This window comes from Cololabis saira, chromosome 2 (genome assembly GCF_033807715.1).
Source record: "Cololabis saira isolate AMF1-May2022 chromosome 2, fColSai1.1, whole genome shotgun sequence".
Taxonomy (NCBI): Eukaryota; Metazoa; Chordata; class Actinopteri; order Beloniformes; family Belonidae; genus Cololabis; species Cololabis saira.
Window position 1 is genome coordinate 2528937 of NC_084588.1, and position 26669 is coordinate 2555605.

A 26669-nucleotide genomic window follows, 5' to 3' on the forward strand; every position below is an offset into this window, starting at 1 on the left:
ATTTTACACAATTTCCCAACTTCAACTGAATCTGGTTTGTATAAGCACATGTTCAGACAGAGATGTGGTGCCAGGGTGTCAGAGTACAAATGGTTTGACTGCATTAAATGATCTATTCAGTCCCTCAAGTTACTTTCCTGACGTCAACGTGACACGTAATCATTCAGACGTTTTTGGATGGATTGATTAAATGTAACTGGTTTCAGCTTGTTGGAGGGGGTCTTCAGGGTGTACAGTACAGGGTGTACAGGGGGTCATATATTCACTGTGGACTTGTCTGAGTTGGTTAATAATATCAGACTTGTTACATGAGATTGATTATGTCTTCATAGTTCCACTTGATCACAACTGTGGTTCCTTCATGTTTCCCTCTCGTCTGGTTCTGCAGCTCATGGCTCTGGTGGCGAGCACGCTGCTGGATCTGGTGAAGAACCTCCGGGCGTTTGCAGGAATACTGGTGGTGAGTGGAAATCATTTAGGATCCAGATGAAACAGCTCGGCCCCCCGGAGACCTTTGTAGGCGTTGGGAAACGGTTGGGAAACTGTATAAGATATAGAAACAGAATGCAATGATTTCCAGATCTCATAAACCCAACATTTCTTTCACAATTAAATGAAGTTATATGGATTAACTCTTCATGCATTTCCAGAGGGAGAATGTGTGTTGCAGTAGCCATCAGCACATACCGGTCAAGTTATGGATTTTAAAATAAGGGACATTTTCTGCTGCTGTCCCTCCAGTCCAACCGAGCTCCAGTATTACACTTTAAGACCGGTATACAACAAATCTAAAATATATATCTGTCAAACACTTACAAACTACAATAATGAGCTCAGAGTTTGACCCTTGTTGACACTGGAATGCTGTGCACTTCCTATGTATGTAATTCCTGTAATAGAACCTCAATGAAAATACAAAAGTGAATTAAAGCACATTTATTTATTTTAAATGTTTTTAAATATTCTTCAAGTGAAACATTAACATTTTCTTATTTGTCATTTCCACTCATGAGGCTGTGTGCTGCTGAGAGAAACTAACATGGTAGTTACACAGTTACCTTACAGAACACGTAACTGTAACATCCTGCTCCTCTTTGGGAAAGTAAATTTAAAAGAGCATGAGGCAGGATTGAGGCAGGATTTATGGAAAAAATTCATAAACGTTTTAAGTTTTCTAGTAATAATGTCAGATGAAGCGTTCCAAACCCAAAAGAATGATCCTCTAGTGTATCTCTCCGTTGCCTTGAACAGGCTGTGTGCTGCAAAATGTGCTGCAATTGTGGGGCCGAATTTCCCGCGCTGGGCTGCGGATGTGACGTCACATGACGCTGCATGCACGTTCTCCCCGTTCTCCCCGTTCTCCCGTGCCGGCTTCACTGTTGGCTTCAGTACCCCCAACGGCCGTCGTGGTGAAGGGTGGCGCTAGAGAGTCTCATTTCTTAAAAGGAGCCTCATGCTCCTTTAATGTCCCATTTTTAGAGATATTTACACAAAGTCTTCTCTTTTTGGGCAGAAATGTCTTCTCTGTCGTTCCATCCGTCCATCTCTGGTTTGTTGTTCAGAGTTTGTTCCCGTGGTGGCCACTAACCTCGTGAGAACGGCCACCCAAGATACAGCAGGACTAGTGACAATTCAGTTTGCTGTTTAAAAATTATTATATTATAAAACGGGAAATTTACGGGAAATACTAATGCGGGAAAGAGGGATGAAATACTGTAGTAGTTTCCCAGACTAGATGGGAGACTAGACAGGTATGATCAGCATTCAAGTCTTTATTCTAGATGGTTCCAGCCGTGGACAGGAAGGAGCTCCGGTGTTGCAGCAGATCTGAAGTATTCTCCAACTAAACACATTATTATACACAGTACTTGAGTTGTAAAATAAAATCAGGGGGGATGATGGATTTGATCATATGGGGACAGATAATTTGTGCTGATTACAAATAATATAATATATTACAAATAATAGCAGTGACCAAAACAGCTGCAGAAATACTGCAGGAATGACATAGCAGCAGTTAAATGCAGCCTTCTGTAAGCTTTAAATATCCACTGGGCTTACATCAAATACATCAAAACACAACAATTAAAAACACTTTTCTGAACTTATCAATATGACTCTGTCCTTCACAGGATAAGTAACATGGATCACTGCAAAAACTCTAAATCTTAACAAGAATATTTGTCTTATTTCTAGTTAAAATGTCTAATTTTAGTAAAGAAATCTCATTACACTTAAAACAAGACTCATCACTGGAAAAAACAACAATTTTCACCTGTTTCAAGTAGATTTTCACTTGAAATAAGTAGAAAAATCTGCCAGTGGAACAAGATTTTTTTGCTTGTAATAAGAAGATAAATCTTGTCCCACTGGCAGATTTTTCTAATTATTTCAAGTGAAAATTTACTTGAAACAGGGGAAAATTGTCAAATAAGTTATTTTTCTGGAGTTATTTTTCTGGTGATGACTCTAAATGTTGAAATTGCAGTAAAACCACATTCATTGATGAAAGGACATAAGAGATGGAAAGGAGGGATGGCAGTTTTACAGGGGGGATGATTTGGACCGTTTTTATTTCAGGGGGGATGATTTGGACCGTTTTTATTTCAGGGGGGATGATTTGGACCGTTTTTATTTCGGGGGGGATGATTTGGACCGTTTTTATTTCAGGGGGGATGATTTGGACCGTTTTTATTTCAGGGGGGATGATTTGGACCGTTTTTATTTCGGGGGGGATGATTTGGACCGTTTTTATTTCAGGGGGGATGATTTGGACCGTTTTTATTTCAGGGGGGATGATTTGGACCGTTTTTATTTCAGGGGGGATGATTTGGACCGTTTTTATTTCAGGGGGGATGATTTGGACCGTTTTTATTTCAGGGGGGGATGATTTGGACCGTTTTTATTTCAGGGGGGATGATTTGGACCGTTTTTATTTCAGGGGGGATGATTTGGACCGTTTTTATTTCAGGGGGGATGATTTGGACCGTTTTTATTTCAGGGGGGATGATTTGGACCGTTTTTATTTCAGGGGGGATGATTTGGACCGTTTTTATTTCAGGGGGGGATGATTTGGACCGTTTTTATTTCAGGGGGGATGATTTGGACCGTTTTTATTTCAGGGGGGGATGATTTGGACCGTTTTTATTTCAGGGGGGATGATTTGGACCGTTTTTATTTCAGGGGGGATCTCATCCCCCCCTCAATTCTAGTACTGATTATATATGAAAATGCAGAACTGTCAACCACAAATCCACGGTAACGCTTTGACTTTTCCTACTCTTTCTGCAGGTGGTGTACTACGTATTTGCCGTGTTTGGAATCTGGCTGTTCGAAGGCGCCATTAAGCCTCCCCCAGAGAACAGGTAAAGAACAACTGCTTAAGATGTTACATGTTTGGACTGGAACATCCCTGAAATCATGAGGAGGGACATAATTTCCTGTGAGAAGGCTAAAAACTATCTGCAGATCTGCAGGTTATTTTTCTACCACAATGGCTGAAACCTCTAGCTCATTCATGTTTCATTCAATGTAAAATATACAGGACTGTCTCATAAAATTAGAATATTGTGATAAAGTTCTTTACTTTCTGTAATCCAATTAAAAAACAAAAATGTCATACATTCTGGATTCATTACAAATCAACTGAAATATTGCAAGCCTTCTATTATTTTAATTTTGCTGATTATGGTTTACAGTTTAAGATTAAGATTCCCAGAATATTCTAATTTTTTGAGATAGGATATTTGAGTTTTCTTAAGCTGTAAGCCATGATCAGCAATATTAAAATAATAAAAGGCTTGCAATATTTCAGTTGATTTGTAATGAATCCAGAATGTATGACATTTTTGCATTTCAGAAAATAAAGGACTTTATCACAATATTCTAATTTTCTGAGACAGTCTTGTATACAACAAATTTAAAAAATTATAAACGTAAAAGAGAACGTGGTTACAAGGTCTGGATTACATTAAAGATAAATACGTTGAAGGTTAAGACGGATAAGATGTTTTTTTAATAACTTTCTGAAGGAGGTTAAAGATAATATTGACTTCAGCGACACATTCAAGTCATTCCAGAGTTTTGTATGTAAATGTAATATTAAATTGATGAGCTGTTGGACAGACGGGTAAATGCAGATTGCCACTGTGTCTGGTTGGATATGAATTAAAACCAGATGAAAGAGTAAAAAACTGATCTTGTTTTCTATTGATAAACTTATGCACAAACAAGCATGAGTGAAAAACATGAAGTTTATGATGGATAATGGTGAATATTTCATAAAAAGAGGTGCAGATGGTTCGTGTCTACCAGACTGAGAGATTGTTCTTAAGAATCTTTTTTGGATTATCAGTAATTTCCAGAGGGCTGCGTCAAAAATCCAGAATATGTGAGAAAGCAGGACTCAGCGTGCTTTCCTGAGTTCATAGTTTACACTCTGTCCTAACTGCACGTGAGCGTCCGACTATCGCATCGCACTGCGTGGCATCGGACGCTCTCTATCCTGAAACACTGAAAGCGTTATCGGCCCCCACGTTATTTTGATTGACAGCTGAAACTCGCTATTTAAAAGGCTGATTTATGGTTCCGCGTTACACCAACGCAGACCCTACGCCGTAGGGTACGCGTAACCATAAATCAGCCTTTATTCACCGCACTACCCACCTGTGCGCTCCTGAAAGAAACTCCTAAAATAACCCTTAAAGAGTAAAGAGACAAGTAAAAGATGGGTGAGTACTGGTAATCTTCCTACGTTTGTACTTTCTAAACAGAAAACAAGCTTGATATTGTGATATTTAATTCAATTCAATTCAATTCAATTCAATTTTATTTATATAGCGTCTAATACAACAGAGTTGTCTCTAGACGCTTTACAGAGACCCATACCCAGAACATGACCCCCGAGCAGTTATTACATAAACAATGGCAGGTAAAAACTCCCCTAGTGGGAGAAAAACCTTAAGCCAAACAGTGGCAAGGAAAAACTCCCCTTTAGGAGGGAAGAAACCTTGAGCAGGACCAGGCTCATCTGGGGGGACCCTCCTGCCGAGGGCCAGACTGGTGGGTCAGGGACGGCAACAGCACAGCAGGCAGGTGGAAGCAGCAACGGGATGACCAGGGGTGGGGACCGCAGGCCAGCACACAGCTCCCGAAGCTCCGGCCCAATCAGCAAGTCCCAGGTTGGGGTGCAGGGTCAGGAAAAGACTTGTGCTCCGTAATGCAAGCTACAAGCCACCCATGGCCACCTGCAGGACAAAAGAGAGAAAAGGGAGGAGAAGGGGGGGGCAGCAACGGGATGACCAGGGGTGGGGACCGCAGGCCAGCACGCAGCTCCCGAAGCTCCGGCCCAATCAGCAAGTCCCAGGTTGGGGTGCAGGGTCGGGGAAAGACTTGTGCTCCGTAATGCAAGCTACAAGCCACCCACGACCACCTGCAGGTTCCGGTGTCCGGCAAAGGATGCTGCAACATGGACAAAAGAGAGAAAAGGGAGGAGAAGGGGGGGGCCAGCACAAGAAACCACAGGAGCGACTCTGACACACTAAAGTTTACACTACCTAGAGATTTACCAACACCAGCTAGAGGTTTACTAAACACTAACTATAGGCTTTACTAAACAGAAATGTTTTAAGTTTAGTTTTAAAGGTGGAGGTGGTGTCAGCCTCCTTAACCCAGATTGGAAGTTGGTTCCATAGTAGTGGCGCCTGATAGCAGAACGCCCGCCCTCCAAATCTACATTTAGATACTCTAGGAACTACAAGTAAACCTGCACTCTGAGAACGGAGAGCTCTGACAGGAACATAAGGCACTATCAGGTCTTGCAAATAATGCGGAGCTAAGCCGTTTTGGGCTTTATACGCAAGTAATAAAATTTTAAATTGGATTCTGAATTTTACGGGTAACCAATGGAGCGACGCTAATACTGGAGAGACGTGGTCTCTCCTGCTAATTCCTGTCAGTACTCGTGCTGCTGCATTTTGGATCAGCTGGAGCCTATTCAGCAAATTACTTGGACATCCTGCTAACAACACATTACAGTAATCTAGTCTAGAAGATACAAACGCATGAACTAGTTTTTCTGCATCACTCTGTGAGAGGATTTTCCTAATCTTTGCAATATTACGGAGATGGAAAAAGGCTATTTTACAAACCTGATTGACATATGGTTTAAACGACAAATCCTGATCGAAAATAACACCAAGATTTCTCACAGTTGCACTGGAAGCCATCGCAACACCATCTAATCCCTTCCTAAGATGCTCTGGACCAAGAATGATAACCTCTGTTTTATCTGAATTTAGAAGCAGGAAATTTCTGGACATCCAGTCCTTGATGTCCCTAAGACATGCCTGAAGTTTAACTAACGGTTCTGTTTCATCCGGCTTCATAGACAAATAGAGCTGCGTATCATCAGCATAACAATGAAAGTGTATGCCGTGATTCTGGATTATACTTCCCAACGGCTGCATGTATAAACTGAACAAGATTGGCCCTAGCACTGAACCCTGCGGAACACCATAACAGACCCTTGACTGTTCTGAAGAAACCTCATGTACATGAACAAACTGGAACCTGTCAGATAGGTATGATTTAAACCAACATAGAGCTGTCCCTTTAATCCCAACAACATGCTCTAACCTGTGCAGTAAAATGCCATGATCTATAGTGTCAAAAGCAGCACTGAGGTCCAGTAGAACCAGTATGGACACTAATCCCTTATCTGAGGCCATAAGGAGGTCATTCGTGACTCGAACAAGTGCTGTCTCTGTGCTATGATGCATTCTGAACCCTGACTGAAAGACTTCAAACAGATCATTTCTATACAAATAGTCACATAACTGGCTTGAAACTGCCTTTTCCAGAATTTTAGACACAAATGGAAGGTTGGAAATTGGTCTATAATTAGCTAAGGTGTCTGGGTCAAGAGAAGGTTTTTTAAGTAAAGGTTTAATTACTGCGACTTTGAAAACCTGTGGTACATATCCTAAACTTAGGGATAAGTTAATTTGGTCCAGTATTGTCGTACCAATAAGAGAAAAAATATGTTTGAATAGACGAGTCGGGATGGGGTCTAACATACATGTGGTTGACTTAGCTCTATTAACGAGTGAAGTCAGCTCAGGGAGGTCTATAGGATCAAAACAGTCTAGAGACAAGTCAGAGCCTAGGGAAGTCGCTAAAGCTGAAGAAACACCTACAACCGGCTGGTTGATTTCTTCTCTAATTCTCGCGATTTTACTGTTGAAGAAGCCCATAAAGTCCTCACTACTGAGAGCTGCAGGAATGCACGGCTCAACAGAGTTGTGACTCTTTGTCAGCCTGGCTACAGTGCTGAACAGAAAACGTGGGTTACTTTTGTTATCCTCTATCAACGTTGAATAATAAGCTGTTCTGGCTTTGCGAATGGCTTTTTTATATACTATTAAAATATCTTTCCATTCACGATAAGAGTCTACAGACCTACAAGAGTACCACTTCCTTTCCATTTTACGCACGTTTTGTTTCAACATGCGGATATCTGAATTATACCAGGGAGTTAAGCTCCTGTGGCTAGAAACCCTCCTTTTCAAAGGAGCAACTTCATCTAAAGCTGAATGCAACAAATCAGCAGTGTTACTAGCAAGGAAATCAACATCTGCAGAGGTAGAACCCAGGTCACTGGCCTCGACTACATCACTATTTCGCACTGTCGTAAGATAAGCAATGGCCTCCCTAAATTTAACAATAACTTCATCAGACAAACATCTGCTAAAATAATACCTCCTATTTTGCACTTCAACATCAACAAAATTAAATTCAAACGTTATTAAGTAATGGTCGGATAAAAGGGAGTTTACAGGTGACACCAACAGACCATCAGTTTCAACACCGTAGGTGAGAACGAGATCGAGAGTATGATTAAAACAGTGCGTCGGTTTATCCACTTTTTGTGAGATACCCATTGATTCTAGAAGAGAATCGAAGGCTAATTTAAGATTATCGCTTTCAACATCCATATGAATGTTAAAATCACCCACTATGATGAATTTATCTGTGCTGATCAATAATCCAGAAAGGAAATCTGAAAATTCAGACAAAAACTCCAGATACGCACCAGCAGGGGGCCGGTACACTACCACTAACACAACTGGCTTCTCTGATTTCCGGCTCGGAAATTTCAGACCAAGCATGAGGCTTTCAAATGTATTATAGTTGCACTTGGGTTCAATTTTTGTTTGGAGACCGGAGTTATAAATTGCTGCGACTCCTCCGCCTCGGCCCGTGCTTCTAGGAATGTGATGATTAAAGTAGCCGGGCGGAGTTGATTCATTCAAACTAACATACTCTTCCTCCTGTAACCATGTTTCTGTTAAGCAGAAAATATCACTCCTGCTCTCTGTAATTATATCATTTACTAACAGAGACTTAGAGCTTAATGATCGTATATTTAGTAGTCCGCATCTAATTTTTCGGTCTGTAATTGGTACCAAATGTGCATTGGTTTTAATTTTTACAAGGTTATCTTGGTTAACGCCTCTATAACGCTGCACCTGGTGAACTTTTGGAGGGCGGGGAACTGCAACCACTTCTATTTTGCTAGGCACCTGGCCAGAGTCGCCAATATCATGTAATCCTACAGTTTTAGAGTCGCTAATTACATAATGCAATCCTACAGTTTTGTTGGCAGGCGTTGGTCCTTGAGAAGCAACAGATGTGTCGCTGAGCCCTTTAAGACTACCCTTCCTCCGAACCGTCACCCAGCTGCCCTGCCTGGCCAGCTGCCGGGGAGCTGCAGGGGAGCGGTTACGCTCAGCTGCTACGGGCCGGTCCGCAGAGGATTCTATCGGACTATGGTCTAGTTGGCCAAACCGGACCTCTAACTGACTAAGCCTCGCCTCCAGCCCTGTTAAACTACAGCTCTGCATCCTGGCCTGGACCCTGCATTGTCAGGGGGAGTGTCTAATAACATTGGCCAGATTTCTAGACATAAGAGCTGCACCATCCCGGGTGGGATGAATGCCGTCCCTTCTAATCAGACCGGGCTTTCCCCAGAATGTCTCCCAGTTGTCAATAAAGTCCACGTCGTTTTCTGAACACCACTGAGACAACCAGCGGCGGAGCGAGAGCATGCGACTAAACATGTCATCGCTGGCCAGATTGGGGAGGGGGCCAGAAAAACCTACAGAGTCCGACATGGTCTTGGCGAAGTTACACACCGAGACAATATTCATTCTGGTTACTTCCGACTGGCGAAGACGGGAGTCATTAGCTCCGACATTGATGATAACTTTACCATATTTACGATTACCCTTTGCCAGTAGCTTCAAATTTGCTTCTATGTCGCCCGCTCTGGCCCCCGGGATGCACCTAACTAAGGTCTCTGGAGTCGGCTTCACATGTCTCACAATAGAGATATATATTTAAATGTTCTTGCCGGTTAAAGCGCTGTAGGAAACAGTCATGATGAGGAACGGCTGATCCAGTTAGTTGAAATGAGAAGTTATCTCTATGATTCCTCCTCATTTCAATACAAAAACCTCAATAAAGTGGCAGAAAGAAATATTATCCTATTATTATCTTATTATTATATATTATCTTATTATATATTATCTTATCAGAACCTTCCAGCTCCCTGGCGATCTCCCTCCAGCAGCTGCCACTTTATTGAGGTTCTTGTATTGAAATGTTTCCTACAGCGCTTTCAACCGGCTTTCAACGCCAGCGACAGGAAGAAAATAGAAGCAGGGCGTCCGACAAAAATCCAGCTCAAAACGTCGCGCTGCGTCACTCACGGCCAGTTAGGACAGTCCAAAAGAAAATAAAGCAATGGAATTGTTTTTGTTGCTGACGCTCGCTCACGTCGCATGCAGTTAGGACACGGTGTTAGTCAGAATGAGGAGGTGCAGTCACGTCCAGCCAGGTGGAACTAGTCCCGGGACAGTCTACCTACTTCAATTGCCCTTTTGATCAAAAAATAGGGCCTTTTTGTATGCTGTGTTGGGGGTTGTGCCTGTGTTCCCTCAGCTCCATGTTCCCCCACTGCCCAACCCCTACCTAATCCCCCTCCCTCCTCACTCTTACCCCCTCCCAACCTCTCACCCTTCCTACCGAGTGGGGGGGCATGGAGCGGGGGGTGCATGGGGGCAGCCCCTAGTACTGAACTTTTTGTATCTGTGTTTTGCACTACTGTACTTTTGTACCTGATTTACTACTTGGATTTTGATTGTTGATCTTTTGATAGTACTCTTGTATGATGATTTATAACTGGGGTTTTATTGTTGATCTTTTGATAGTACTTGAATTTTTACAATGATGAACTGTGAACTGCCGAAATGCTGTTGTTTGTCTCATGTTTTAAAAAGACGCTGTATGCACTTTGGTACCTTTGCCCAAAACAAATTTCCCCTCGGGGATAATAAAGTATATCTCATCTCTCATGTTCACAGCTGAGCCATACAGACCAGGGAGTAGATCACAGATTCACTGATGCAGAGACGGAGAGGGCCCTTGATGCCGTTTAGGAATATAGACTTCATATAATAGAAATATATATATATATATATATATATATATATATATATATATATATATATATATATATATATATATATATATATATATATATATATATATATAATTTACTTTATTTAAACATTAAAAACATAAAAAAAATATATATATATGTATGTATGTATATGTATGTATGTATGTATATATATATATATATATATATATATATATATATATATATATATATATATATATATACATATATATATCATATACATATATATATCATATTTATTTATTAATTTTTTTATATTCTGAAACTAAAAAAAAACACAGAAAAACCCTGGGAAACGCACAAAGGGCACACAAGCCTTGGAAATCTGTGAGAGAAAAAATAAACAAACAGACACGTAATTTAATGTAATTTAATTTCTAATCATCATGTCTGACTGAGTAGAGGTTTTAATATGTGTATACATGTGTCCCAGTGTGCTTTCCAATACTTCCATGCAGAACATCTCGTCCAACGTGACCGTGGGCTGTGGCACGTACGAGCAGCTGGGCTACTGGCCCAACAACTTTGATGACTTTGCTGTGAGTAAACGCACTCAGGAGCTCACTGTTTATTCAATAATACACAGTAGAGACTCTGGATCGAAAACAACTTTACTTTATTTCATTTCATCAAGTTGAACGGCTTTTTCTATAACTACATTTGTGATGAGTAAACTACGGTGGCCGAGACCCGCCATTGCTGAAAATAACAGTAACGCTGCAAACAGAAACAAACGCTGCTGCAAATAAAATAAACGCAGCTGAAAATAAAATAAAAAACGACGCAAATAAAAAAGCCACAACGGAAGTGAATTACCGGGGACTATTTTTGCCGATGCACCGGTGTTGCACATTAAAAATGACACGTAGCGACGTTGAACACTAACCTTTTCACTTATTTTCTCGTTCGTTGTTCTTCTTATTCCTCGCTCTTCTTATTTCTTCCTTTTTACTTACGTCCTCTTCATCTTCTTCTTCTCCTCTCACGTAAAAAACACCGGTGCATCAGCAAAAATAGTCCCCGGTAATTCACTTCCGTTGTGGCTTTTTTATTTGCGTTGTTTCTTTATGTTTGCAGCGTTTCTTTAATTTGCAGCGGCGTTTGTTTCTGTTTGCAGCGTTACTTTTATTTTCAACAATGGCGGGTCTCGGCCAGCGTGATATACGCCCCGTTTTAACTATTAGTTATTGGTACGGCAGGCCGAGTCTGAAAGCTGCAGGTGGTGAGTTGATTTGTGTCATATTTGCTGAAAAGGATTTTCTGATGATGTTACATAAAACTGCTGATTTGAGAATGAAATGCTCCTTTGGCACGGCCGTCAGCTCGGTCCTCGTTGTAGCTCCTCCAATCACAGCCAGGGGGCGTGTCCACCACCTGTCAATCACATGCAGGGGGCGTGTCCACCGCCTGTCAATCACAGCGCACACGCTCCTGCTTTAAGCAAACACTTGCACGTCACTGCTTGAGGGAAACTGGATGTGAAGCAGTCGTGCAAGGTTTATTATTTATTAACCTTATTTAGCTCCAGTTGTCACATTATTGACTTATTCTCAGGTAACTGTGTAACTTTAATATTGCTGATTATTACTTACAGTTTAAGATTAAGATTCCCAGAATATTCTGATTTTTTGAGATAGGATATTTGAGTTTTCTTAAGCTGTAAACCATGATCAGCAATATTAAAATAATAAAAGGCTTGCAATATTTCAGTTGATTTGTAATGAATCCAGAATGTATGACATTTTTGTTTTTTTAATTGCATTACAGAAAATCACAATATTCTAATTTTCTGAGACAGTCCTGTAGAGCAGTAACATACTGGAAATGCTTCCACCACATTTAACCATGATCAACAATAAAGCTAGATTCAAAAATAAATTAAGAAAAGCAGAACTTAGCAATGAAGTCAGTTTCAGTTAGTTGGTTTATTCTGAAAGTCTTGGTTTATTCTGAGATTCTGAGTGTGTAAAATATTTTAATGTAATTTAATTTAATATTTAATATTTTTTGTTGTTCTGGCTGGTATCAACACTTTAAGGGTTGAATTCCATCACAACTCAGATCCTTTATGTTCAGATTTAGTTTTAATTAGTTTTAATTGTAAGGATTGTATTTTATTGTTTTATGTGTGCAACGTTGGACCCCAGGAAGAATAGTCTTCATTGCAGTGAGGACTAATGGGGATCCGTCATAAATAATAATAATAATAATAATAATAACAATACTAAAGCCTCGGGTTTCTGTAGCAACGCTTCCGTAGCAACTTGCTCGTGCTTCCACACCGCAGTCATATTGCCTTCAAATGTTCCGGCCAGTCCCTGGGTTTTTGTTAAGCTGCAGCTTCACGTGGGAGCAAAGTGAACGTTTGTTTGAGGCTGAAGGCGAGACGAGTAACGTCCTTCCTGTATTCTTCCTCAGGCAGCCATTATCCTGCTGTACAACGTCATGATCGTCAACAACTGGCAGGCCTTCATGGAGGCGTACAGCCGATACACCACAGAGTAAGAACTGATGATGATGATGATGAGCAGTACTGGAGTTGAGGGGGATGAGGGGGGACGGCATCCCCCCCTGAAATAAAAACGGTCCAAATCATCCTATTTCAACATTTAGAGTCATCACCAGAAAAATAACACCAGAAAAATAACTTATTTGACAATTTTCACCTGTTTCAAGTAAATTTTGACTTGAAATAAGTAGAAAAATCTGCCAGTGGGACAAGATTTATCTTCTTATTACAAGCAATAAAATCTTGTTCCACTGGCAGATTTTTCTACTTATTCTAAGTGAAAATTGTTAGGTTTAAACACAGCATTACATAAATTCATAATGAGGAAAGACACAAAGACTATCTTGGAATGGGTTTTTAGCGCACTCCTGCAGGAGGGGGGGAGAGCAGAGGAGTGCAGAGCAACTGCCCTCATTGAGAACTCCTGAGCTTCCCCAAGATCCTCCCTCTAGAAGATGCTTTTATTAAGAAACTTTGACAGGAATTGATCATATGAGGACAATGCATAGTAAACAGTAGACAGTAGACATTGGGTAGTGGACAATGGGTGGAAGTGATAACATTTGATTGAGTCCTGACATTACAGTGGTGACCTGTCACAGGACAGTTCAAAACCTAGTAGATCAGGAAGTGGCTGATGTGGCTTCTGTTAGCCACTCATGTGACAGTTTCACAATGACAAAACAAGTTCAAAGGTTGATTTACCTCACATTTCCCTCCTCTTGTCAATTTGAAACTTCAACTAAAATCCGTCCATTAGGCTTAGAATAATAGCCTCATAAACATTTAAGGTCAAACATTTGAGAAATAGCTAGGGCTTATCGCGTAATTATGTCAAGGGAGAGGCGAAAACCCGATTATATGGGGCAAAATTCCTCTCCGACCCTCCTAGTGAGCAATCACTCTGGCCAAGACACATAAAAGCTTAAAACATTTCACAGTAAACAAAATGAAACAATCTATACTCCAGTGTTATCATAAACAGGTTGTCCTCATTTAGAGTTTGATGGAGTTGTTGGCAATACTGGACTAACTTCCTTAGTCCAGTGGATGGTTGGATGGTTCTTTGGATCATTGCACTTAGACACAGAATGATACACACAGAACAGTACAATGACAGTAATAATCAAAATCATAATTTTAGCCATTATGTCAGTCCAGGGGCCGGAAGTCAGCCTGGACCCAAAAGTGGTCTCCTGCTGAGTGTCTGTCTTCTGACACAACTTTGGCTAACTGACATAATTCGGCTATAGCTTTGGTAACATTAGCTTCAGCACCAGTTTATGAACGTACATCAGTGTAATCATATTACAACACAGCAATGCAAGTAAAGAGTTTAAGGAACAATTCCTAACATGTCAGCATGAGTCATTAGTGGAAAAGTTTCTTTCATCTCTCGGACTCCTCTCAAGTCTGTTGTCGCATGTCAGTTTGGGCTAGTCATCTTCAGGCTAGCTTTCACTGCAACTGGTGGACGCATGTAGATTGTTCAGCCATCTTTACTGCTGTCGGTGTCCTGATCTAGACCACAAAGGGGCCATCCTGACGGGGTGATGACCATGTTTTTTCGTCGCACCAATCAGGATCTGGATCTGGTTTCAGCAGTTCCTGCTTAGAAGAGAGAGAGAGAGAGCAGAAACCAGCAGCCCACAAGAAGACGATTCTTATGTACAGTTCGACTAATGGCCGTCATTCAGGCCACGGCTTTCCTGAGCCTTAATTTAACAGGCCATTAGTTCACTCCAAGAACGAAATCCATATGAACAACTTCAAATGGATAGGTCCTTTCATGACACTGACCTCTCTTAGGCCTCATATTGCCTTGCATATTGTATCTGCAACAAAAAAATTTTAAAGGGTATTTAGTATTTAATTCTTTTTGTACTATACTCTTCATCCCTCCTGTTTGAGCTATGGAAAAACTTCCCATGGCTCAATTTATCCACCAGGGGGAACAGGTTTTCGTGTCACCTAGAATTTGAGTTGTATTGTCAACAGAGGTGGGGGTCTCGTTGTCATCGCTGCCGAGTCCTGACTTCTTCCCAGATAAGTAAGTGGTTCTCCCACATCTTGACCTTTGCACCCTGGCAAGTCGGCAGTCTGACTTAATGATTCTCTAGGGTCGGTTATCTCTACGTCCCAGAGAGATCCCCCAGATCCCCCCTCCCATCACCTTAGATTTAGAAGGGGGCAAAACCTGTTAAATTCTGTCTCCTATCTCAAGGACCACAGAACTCTCCTATTTCAAAATGTTCTCATTGCAATCCAAGTGGGTTATGGTTTAATGAAAGTAACACCACACAAAAACTGTCAGTGCAGCAACTCTCCTGCAACGTAAAAAGTAGTCTTCAGTGAACTTATATATATATATAAACAATAAGTCATTGTCACAAAACGTTGGACTGAAAGAAGCATTCTATCAAATAATGCCTTCTCAACTGTTGTTGAGCTCTGTTGTAGCACGCCCAAAAGGAATACCAGAAAATTGTCTCCAGATTAATCATATAGTCTTCAGGAGATACTTAATCTTCTGTTTGCATGCTGTAATGCAAAGCATGCTCTTCTATGAAGACTTATAGAAGTCTTAAGAAAATTGTGGGATAAATTCCGATGTGTAAACTAAGCAGACAAAAACCCACTGAACTTTAAACACAAACTTCAGATCATCTGCATGTGGGTTTTGTGTATTAGTGCATATGTGGAAATTACTTCTCCTCAAACTACACTAAGCAAACTCAATTGGTGCATTTCAGATGAACTCCAAACCTAAATGGTAGCAACACTGATCACAAATGTACACATTTTCAGTGTGAATAGGCTAGTATGCACTCAGAGTTCTTCTTTTCTAAAAAGATTGTTCAACGGGTTTGTTTCTTCTCCACACACTCCTTTCCTGTGTAAAATGTCACTGACTGACATGCAAATGACAATAGGCTCATGAACACGCCTCACTCCACTGTATCCATAACACAGCGGCGCCCATTTTACGGGACGAAACTAGGGCTGAAACGATTCCTCCAATAATTTGAGTAATTCGATTACAAGAAATGATCGAGGAATTTTCTCTGCCTCGAGGAATCATTTAATTTCACCATCTCAAAGCCTTGTATTAGATGGCACTGATGCACCAGACTGATACCGAGGGCCTTCACCATCAGTCGAACCTGACAATTTACCCTCTTGAATTAAGCCAGTTCTAGCTGCCATTCATGTTTTTGCTTTAACAACAAAAGTTCCTTTTGTTGCTCAAAACTCAAAACAGTATCTGCAGAAACTGAAGAACGAGTCCCCACACCAGGTTTAAGAATTCCTTTCTCCAACAAACCTGTCTTCACACTGACTTTAACAGACTCCTTTAATTTTCTATCTGCTACCTCAAGCTCATACTTCTCAGCAATTAGCAGCAACTGGTCCTTAGCACACTGATCTAATTGTGCTGCTGACGGCGAATCAACAAATTCATCCACTACAGATGCCATGCTACACTATCTACACAAAGTGACAAAGAAAAAATAAATAAATCAATACTTTAAGTGTTGGAACCACAAACAAAGCCTGGGGGAAAAAATAAACAAGGAAAAAAGGTTAACCCAAAAGTAAAGAACCAAAAGGAGATGGAGATTCCGGCCAAAAAGAACAAAAGAGGGGTAAGCACAGGGCCAGCCACGCAATGGGCCGTCGGACCATGCACTTTCCCCACTAAAGAAAAACCAGGTAAATCTATAACCTTAAACAAAACCGACAAAACAGGACTACCGGCAATCTCCAACTCAAACTAAAATAAGAAAACTCTGTCAATATGGACAGAGGAAAACACACCTTCCCCAAGACCAGTCTCAAAGTTCCAACCCTTACCTTATTTATTGCAACCAAAGCATTACAAACCACAAAAACAAAACTTAAGGACAAATGCTCTCCTACTCCCAAACTCCACCGACCAAAACCTCCTTCAAAACTGAAAATCTGGAAGAGAAGTATCACATGTGGAACTCCCAACACTGGCACCTAACTAATTGGCTTCAACAGGTGCTACCAATAAGCCACTCTGAAACCAAATGACTTCAAATAAAACTACGGCCAAACTAAAATTCCTAACAGGAACACAAACCATATGCCAGCATCAAAAACCAATAGTCAGACCAAAGGACGAACTCCCATTTTGTCACACACCCAGTTAACCCAGTTAGTGACAAAGAGGGAGTCCACACATGAGTCACCAAATTCAAAAATGTAATTTATTAAAGTAAAAATTAAATCAAAACAAACCAAAAGTATATGTAGGTTTAAATGTAGAGTGTCAGTCATGTATGCTATGTGTGGGTGAATGAAGTATGCTGAGTGCAAGTATTGTGCAGGAGGAAAGAATACTTATTTCCCCATTGGCAGGTGGAAACCCAGAACCAGCCCCTAGATACCCTGGCTCCCACACACACACACACACACACACAGGTGAGGCCAATTGGGCTGACGACCTGCCACAACTTCCAACCAGGAAGCCGGATGGCCAATCAGGAGGGAGAGGGGCAGGCCGTCACAGGCCCCGACTACATTAAATGGAACACAACGCGCTGACGCTGCGCCCAAAATAGATCCATGCCTGTGCCTACATCCATGCGCTGCGCACGTTAAAGGGGGAAGAAAGAGGCGGCGGGCATGTTTGGTTTTTATAACATGCCATGGTCAGGCACTCTGTAATGGCCCTGACGGGAGACACATGTAGCTCAGCGTTTAACTTTTATTTTTAATCCACGCTATATTCTTCTGGTCTCTTATCCCATGTTCCCCCTCTAAAGCCAAAATCATTGTCCCGCATTAAATCGACCCAGAGCCTACGCCGCAGCCTACGCAGCTCTCTGGCAAGGGCGGAGAGCGCCGGTCCGGCTGGCGGTGCTGCGCTGCCATGCAGGCTCTGTTGCCACGGCTACGCAGCGACGCGCCCCATTCTACGTTGTTGTAACGTGGAACCATAAATCAGCCCTTACCCGGTACATAGACCTCTGTTCCCGCTACAGTTTTAATTAAAAGAAAAGGCAGAAAATGTCAGACAAATAAAAACGTAATAAAGCTAAACTGGGTAGTTTTCAATTTTAGCTCTGTAATCATTCATGGATAAAACAATTAGCGCTGGTGCCTAATGTGCTCCAATACAGCAGGTCTCATAATTTTATTTTGAACACTGCCAATACTCTCACTTAAAACTTAACTAGAACATAAAATTAGCTTGACACAAATGAAAGTTCAATTGAAACACGTGGAAAAAACACCCAACCTTTTAAGTTATGTGTGACACCAGGTGCAATGGCATTTCTAGGTTAGAAACAAGGATCTTCAACATCAACAAGGTCTTCAAATGCACAGCCATGAACCCACTGTACCACATAACTTAGTCTTAGTGATGTCAACTAACATCTAACATCTTATGTATATTTAGAATTTTTCTTTAACTAAACAAAAATATGTTTTATCCGATTACTCGATTAATCAATGGAATTTTCAGTAGAATACTTGATTACAAAAATATTCGATAGCTGCAGCCCTAGATCAGTATCAGTATGTGACTTCAAGACAGACAAAGTAAAGACAAATTATTGATTTGTTTCACACTCATGTCACAGTCACCTTTCCATACGATTAAAACATACATAGACCAAAAACAGTATTACAAAAGTAATCTGCAATCATTCAACAGTGAATTAACCCCATTTGACAATTCTACATCACTACACCTTCATTCAGGGCTTAGAATGATAGAAAACTATATTACTCAATTTCTCTGCCTCCTCAAGAGGGGAGTTTCTCACTTGAAACACTAAACAAAACACCCTCTGAAGCTCTTGTGTTTTCCAGCAGACAAAAAGTCCCCTTTGCAGACACAGATCCAAATACAGTTATTTGTATCATTTTAACAAACATTTCCCCATAGAAAATTTAACACTCACCAGTCTCCAAATGAGAAGACACTCCCTCTGGATCCACCAAGCCTCATCCCATGCAGCTTCTCGTAGCACTTCTTACACAGACAATCTGATCTGCAGCTTGTCATGACCTTTGGCCTGCTTCAGCCGTTTACACTCACACACACACCCCCTGCACCATGACTGGCCCTGCAAACTCTGCAGCAGCCTCTCTCTTCTACTTCCCAATTTCCCATCAAATCACATCTCTTATATCATTCTTTTTCACAACTTTCCCATTTCTTTCTTTTTACTCTTGCTGGAACCTTGTCCCATTTTGAACATTTTGATCAGTTTTTTCTTTTAGCCTTAAATTAATTGATTTTCAATCTTTTAAAGTTCCTGTATATTATTTTGCACAATATTTTTTCACAAGCTTTTATTTCCTAGTTTTTAGGGACGTCTCCCGTATTAAGCATCTTTTAGAAATTATTTTAGGCATAAGTTTCAGTTTAACCACGCATCTGCTATTTTAGCCAGCTATTTTTCTTAACTTTAAGTTTCTTTTAGCTCATAAGTTTCCCTTTTTGACAGTTTTGCACTGATCTTTTCAGTAAACAATTGAAACTTGACTTCCCAGTTTTAGAAACCACAACATTGTCCATAAACAGTTTCAGTCATGAACATTAAACAAGAACATTAGACAAAACACACATTGGCCAAAACAAACATACACAAAAAACCTAAAACCCCATTCCAAATAGAAACCTCCTCTCGTTGGGTCCCCAGACCCGTGGGTGTTGGTGAAGTCCATGACTTCTCCACAGTGGTCCCAGACCACAGGCTAACCCCATTAGCCCCATAACCCCATCTATTAAAGTAACACATTTAAATACCCCAGGTATCTATCGAGAGGAGCATTTCTTACCCAGTCTCAGATGCCCTCCCTGGCTCGAGGAACCCCGTCACCGGGCATCGTCCTGACGCCTCAGATGTTGGGGTCTCGGGTTTCGGGCACCAAAAATGTTAGGTTTAAACACAGCATTACATAAATTCATAATGAGGAAAGACACAAAGACTATCTTGGAATGGGTTTTTAGCGCACTCCTGCAGGAGGGGGGAGAGCAACAGGAGTGCAGGGCAACTGCCCTCACTGAGAACTCCTGAGCTTCCCCAAGATCCTCCCTCTAGAAGATGCTTTTATTAAGAAACTTTGACAGGAATTGATCATATGAGGACAATGCATAGTAAACAGTAGACAGTAGACATTGGGTAGTGGACAATGGGTGGAAGTGATAACGTTTGATTGAGTCCTGACATTACAGTGGTGACCTGTCACAGGACAGTTCAAAACCTAGTAGATCAGGAAGTGGCTGATGTGGCTTCTGTTAGCCACTCATGTGACAGTTTCACAATGACAAAACAAGTTCAAAGGTTGATTTACCTCACAAAATCTACTTGAAACAGGTGAAAATTGTTGTTCTTTCCAGTGATGAGTCTTGTTTTAAGTGTAATGAGATTTTTTTACTAAAATGAGACATTTTAACTAGAAATAAGACAAATATTCTTGTTAAGATTTAGAGTTTTTGCAGTGATCCATTTTACTTATCCTGTGAAGGACAGAGTCATATTGATAAGTTCAGAAAAGTGTTTTTTATTGTTGTGTTTTGATGTATTTGATGTAAGCCCAGTGGATATTTAAAGCTTACAGAAGGCTGCATTTAACTGCTGCTATGTCATTCCTGCAGTATTTCTGCAGGTGTTTTGGTCACTGCTATTATTTGTAATATATTATATTATTTGTAATCAGCACAAATTATCTGTCCCCATATGATCAAATCCACCATCCCCCCTGATTTACTTTTACAACTCGAGTACTGCTGCTGCTGCTGCTGCTGCTGATGATGATGATGATGATGATGATGATGATGATGATGATGATGATGATGATGATGATGATCTGAATGGTTTCTGATCACCTGGTTTCTCCTCCAGGTGGTCTAAGATCTACTTCGTGTGCTGGTGGCTCACGTCCTCCGTGATGTGGGTCAACCTGTTTGTGGCTCTCATCCTGGAGGTCAGTTCCCTTAGAAACGCTTCATCACACCCAGGGTTGACAACCGTCCCTGGAAAAACTGAATCGTCCCGTATTTATAAACTAAAGTACCGTATTTTCCGCACTATAAGACGCACCTTCAATGAATGACGCATTTTAAAACTTTTTCCGCACTATAAGGCGCACCGCATTATAAGGCGCACTAAATATCTGGTAAAATAGCGTACTATAGTGGCTGGGGTTGAGTTACGTATCTACCTGATGGAGCTGCGCTACAGGAAATGCTACAAAATCCTACAGCAAATGCAAAAAAAAAGTAGTAGTACTGTATGTCAAACTTTATTAACAAAATAAAAACCAGCTTTGCTCCGTCTGGTCAAAGTCTCCATTATGTGAGTCAGCGTCGCTGCTGTTGTCTTGAACGTCTGTGACCATTCCTGACGTTTTTAGTGCCGTTACTTCAGCGACACCAACTACATTACCCACAATCCCCCTGACTACATTACCCACAATCCCCCTGACTACAGTAACAGACATTACCGTAATGATCATATTATAAGGCGCACTGCCGGTTTTTGAGAAAATTAAAGGCTTTTAAGTGCGGAAAATACAGGTATTAAAATGCCAGTTAAAAATGGCATTGAGCTGTTGAGTTCATGAGTTATTTTGTTGTGTTTTACTCCAACTGTAGCTACAGTCATGGCCTTTAAGACACAAATATGTTTAGTTTTCTACAGAATTTCTGTTTGCACTTTTGTTATTGCACTAAAAATGTGCACTATTACAGGATGGATGTTGTGCTTTCTTTCTATTGTTTTATATTAATTTATACTATTTTAAGTTAAGCTGGACAGTTTTCTGTTTAAGAAAGATACTAATTTATTCAGTTCATTTTGTTATTTTGTATTAAAGTGAATTGCTGGATAATAATTTGTTTTCCATGTGTTCATGGCATTCAAAAATATACATCTGCCGTATTTTCTGGACTATAAGCCGCATCCTCTCTATTTAAAAAAAAAAGAAGATATTTAGCCGCAGATATTTCTGTTGTTAGATTACATATTTACTACATGTACAGAAGGATTTTCAACTGTAAATGATGTTCATGTTTGTACCTAAATAGATCCTTTCCTAACAGTGTCTTTTAACACGGCAGCAACTTTGCTGAATAAAACCAAGAGAAAATAACTGGTATTTATTTATCTATTTATCTGTTTGAGATCTGCTTCTACCTACTTCTATCTGCTAAAGAAGTAGTAGCGTATTCTTCTTTGCATTTATTTTGTCTTAGTTTTGATTCTAATTCTGGTTAGAGCGCCCCCTGGTGGTGGAAGAAAAATCCACAGAATAGCCGCACCTTTGTATAAGCTGCATGGTTGAAAACCTATGAAAAAAGTGGCTTGTAGTCCAGAAAATACAGTAATTCAATTCAGGTTCGAGTGAAATAGTTAAAAAACTGTTTCACTCACAAAAAAAGGGGCTAAAAAAATTCACCACTTCATGAAGGCTGAAGGCAGCCGGGTTGATGAGGTGTCTTATTTATTTCTCAGGGAGTTGGCATTAACCCTAATCACAACAGGCTTCAAGTTTTTAGCTTCCAGGTTAATACTGTTCATTTAGCCGTCAATCCAGGTGTATTTGAGTCATATACTCTTTGGATCAGTTGGTTGAATATCATAAAACCACAACAACAGCAGCAACTTTTTGTAGGACAATTCTCATGAAAACAGCAAGACTGCAGTTGTTCCTCTTGAGTTGTTTTAATGCAGCTTCAGAAATCAGTGTTACACTGAATTACTGAATAACTACTAGGATTAAATTCAGCTTTATTCACAGAAATGATTTCAGTTGAATTTTGTACCCTGTAGCACCCTATAATGTAATAATTTCCTATAATGTAATAATTTCCTGAAAATGTAATAAAATTTGCACTTAACTCATTTGAAAATGTAATAAAATCCAATAATGTAATAACTTCCCCAATAATGTAATAAAATATCCTGACTGATAATAACATTTTTACCGATAATGTAATACCTTATTACATTATTGGGACTTTAATACACGTTTTTACACTAGTTTTTTCCAAAACTGATAATGTATTACTTGACAAATAATGTAATATTTATGTTCATTTTCAGTCCAGAGTTCTACATTTTGTGTTTTGAGTATCTAAGAATGTTATATACGCTGGATTTGAATCACCAGAATTACTATTGGGTTAAATTGCAGACTTTGAGTTCTATGTAATAAATTCCCAATAATGTAATAAGGTATTACATTATTGGTAAAAATGTTATTACAATATCAGTCAGGATATTTTATCACATTATTGGGGAAGTTATTACATTATTGGGTTTTATTACATTTTCTATTGAGTTAAGTGCAAATTTTATTACATTTTCAGGCGTTATTACATTTTCAGGAAATTATTACATTATAGGGTGCTACAGGGCAGAATGTCACAGAGACAAAAAGTCTTGAAGAAGAACCATCTTAATGTAAATGTTGATGTCAAAAGTGCATTTTTTCCTCGTCTTTGCAAGCGGAGCTAAAACTGAAATGTGACGGTGTCGTTTCTGACAGAACTTCATCTACAAGTGGGACCGCAGTCACAGCTGCTCCGTCACCGACGTGGAGCGGATCAGATACCAAACCTCCGTCCAGCTCATGTTCAAGTACGTCTCAGTTCTGACAGATGAGGAACGGACCTTTGTCTTTCCTTATTTTAATTAGGACCCGAGCACTTACAGTGCCAAGGCCCTATTGTATCTGTAGGAATTCTTCTTCTTCTTCTTTCTTCTGACGAAATGAGGGCCTTTTTGCCCCCCTAAACGTGCCCCAAAAGTCACCAAATTTTGCACCAAGCCAGGCCTGGCTTGATATTTCATAGTTTGTATTAATGGGCGTGGCCTAACGGCTCAACAGCGCCCCCTAGAAAACTTTGTGCCTCAAGCCCCATGATACGGTTTGACGTACATGCACGAAAATCGGTACACACCTGTATCATGTTGCAACTTAAAGAAAAGTCTCTTGGCGCCATGGCCCAAACCCAACAGGAAGTCGGCCATTCTGAACATTCTGAATTAATCGCATAATTTTGGCGCAATTTATGCCATTCCTTCGGCAGTTAATACGGCCTGAACCGTAACGTGCACCCAGGTGTGTTATACATAAAAATGTGCGTCTCCATCCTGCGACGGCGCGCATTATTTTTCTCTTTCAAAAGTGTTACCGTGGCGACGCTAGACGCCAAAAAGCGCACCCCCCCTTCATCTGATTGGTCCATATTTGATAGTTCCCCAAAAGGCACCAAATTTGGCATGCAAGCCAGGCCTGGCGATAAATTTGATATTTCATGGTTTGCATTAATGGGCGTGGCCTAACGGCTCAACAGCGCCCCCTAGAATACTATTCTCTGCCAAAACTTTTGAATGGTTTGACATAAAGACTCGTGGGTGGTGTCATGGGACTCTGTATTGAGTCCTCGATCATAATTGGTGAAAATTAGCCCCGCCCCTTCTTCTGATTGGTCGATATCTCATAGTTCCTATTTTCTGCCATAACTTTTGAATGGTTTGACATAGGAAGTCTTGGGTGGTGTCATGTCTGATATTCTTATGGCCGTGAGTGCGAGGGCCCGTTCATCGCTAATGCAGCTTTAATTATTATTATTATCATTATGACTTTCCAGAGAGCAGATCCAGGAGCCAACGGAAGAAGAATTACTGTGTCAGCTGCACCAGCATCCCCATCTGCACCTGCACTGGTGACACACACACACCACAGACACACACCACAGACACACACACCCCACACACACACACACACACACACACACACACACACACACACACACACACACACACACACACACACACACACACACACACACCAGCAGCACCAGCAGCAGTAGGAGTCGGTGATGGGAGTTTCTCACCAGAGCCGTCATGAAGACTCAACCTGTTCATGTGACTGTTATTATTGTAAAATGTTACTTTGACTCAAACCCGTGGGAACTCGCACTTTTTTACGCGGTGACTCGTCGTGTTTGGGAGTAAAACTCCCTGAAACTCTGTGGCTTCACTTCTACGAACACTCCCAGTTTCACAACGATGCACAAATGCACATTTACTGTTGTACTTGGTAGGATTCTACAAAGATCCGTCTAACTGTAACTTTACTGTTATCAGCGTGAAACGTTTGGGAAATGCCTCCGTCGTGTCGTACTAAACCACTAAAGATGGGGTAGATTGTTCTTTAAAGGATCAGCCTTAGCAGGAGAAAGTCGAAATATTGATTTACAGCCAAGAATCTGCACTAAATATTAACTTGGTTGAAAATAAGAAAATGGAATGTTGAGTCCTTCATATTCCTGTGTTTTGGACTAAAATGTGTACATTTTGCAAATGACATGAACTGTTCAGTTCATTGTGTCTAACAACTGCTGACCACAATAGGCTCAGGGTGCAAAGGGAAAATACACATTTAAGCCTTGAATTTTATTTCATGGGGACTTGAAGTTGTTGTAACAGCCATGAGTGTGAAAATACTGATGTAAATACTGAAGTAAATACTGCTCATGTAACAGATAAATACTGATGTAAATCCTGCTCATGTACCAGATAAATACTGATGTAAATACTGTTCATGTACCAGATAAATACTGATGTAAATGCTGCTCATGTACCAGATAAATACTGATGTAAATCCTGCTCATGTACCAGATAAATCCTGATGTAAATCCTGCTCATGTACTAGTAGGCCCCAGTAAACGTGCTGGTTCCTTCCATGACGGGAAGAAAAGCCGTCACAAACCAGCCGTTTCCTAAAAGTGCTTTATGTTGTTGCTATGCAGTTTTTTGAACATGTACCAAAGTTAGCTTTAGTCATAGTTTGGTAGAAAGAATTGTTCAATGCAGTCCATTGTGGGACTTTTTTCCTGCTTCACAGAAGATCAAAAGCCAGAAACGAGGAAACCCCTTTAACTAAAGCAGTGAAATACTTACTGTATCTCCTGCACGGCTATCTGGACTGATCTCCAGAATCCCCTGGTGAACAGTTATGTATTCATTTGCAAAAACTTGCAATTTGTGTCTGAACCATGCCACTTTTCTTATCTTTCATGTGAATGTTCCACTTGAATGTACTGTACAGGTCATTTCCATCGTATTAAGGGGCTGAAATGCAGGGACTTTAGGGACTGTAGCCTAAATACATTGTTGCACAACGATTTCTGACATAAAATAGCTTCAATCACACTTGCAAAGTCAAAAAGGGAAATAAAAATCAAATCACTGGTGTGTGTCTAACTCGTCTCATTGAAAGGAGAAGTTACAGTTTGCTTCAGTGTTTCTAAAATGTGTTTTAATGCTTTTTATTGGGGGAGAAAATCATTATTTTTTTATTGAGAAAATTGTGACAGTTTGTATATTTTACATGTTGCAAATAAATATTTTACCACAATTCAAACATGTCATGAATTTAGTGATTTATCATTTAGTTTAATTGTAGAACTTTGTTGGGTGTAACATGTCAAATTCTCCCTTGTGCCCACACAGTCCTCGCACTTTACTTTACTTCATGTATGTTGGACCAAATCACAACAAAAGTAATATCAGGGCACTTTGACAGAAAAAGAAACCACATTCAAGGTAAGTCCAATTA

At 40.4% G+C, this 26669-nt stretch overlaps 1 protein-coding gene across 1 annotated transcript in view; it reads left to right on the forward strand.

Moving 5' to 3' along the window:
- Nucleotides 1–26461, forward strand: part of tpcn2 (two pore segment channel 2) — a 71099-nt gene extending 44638 nt beyond the window's left edge. Inside the window, exons 19-25 of the mRNA XM_061707802.1 lie at nt 389–460; nt 3292–3365; nt 10977–11082; nt 12962–13044; nt 20942–21023; nt 23589–23680; nt 24697–26461. Of these exons, the coding sequence (XP_061563786.1) occupies nt 389–460; nt 3292–3365; nt 10977–11082; nt 12962–13044; nt 20942–21023; nt 23589–23680; nt 24697–24775 (588 nt within the window). The 3' untranslated portion in view covers nt 24776–26461. The remainder of the gene's footprint in view (nt 1–388; nt 461–3291; nt 3366–10976; nt 11083–12961; nt 13045–20941; nt 21024–23588; nt 23681–24696) is intronic.
- Nucleotides 26462–26669: the final 208 nt, after the last annotated feature.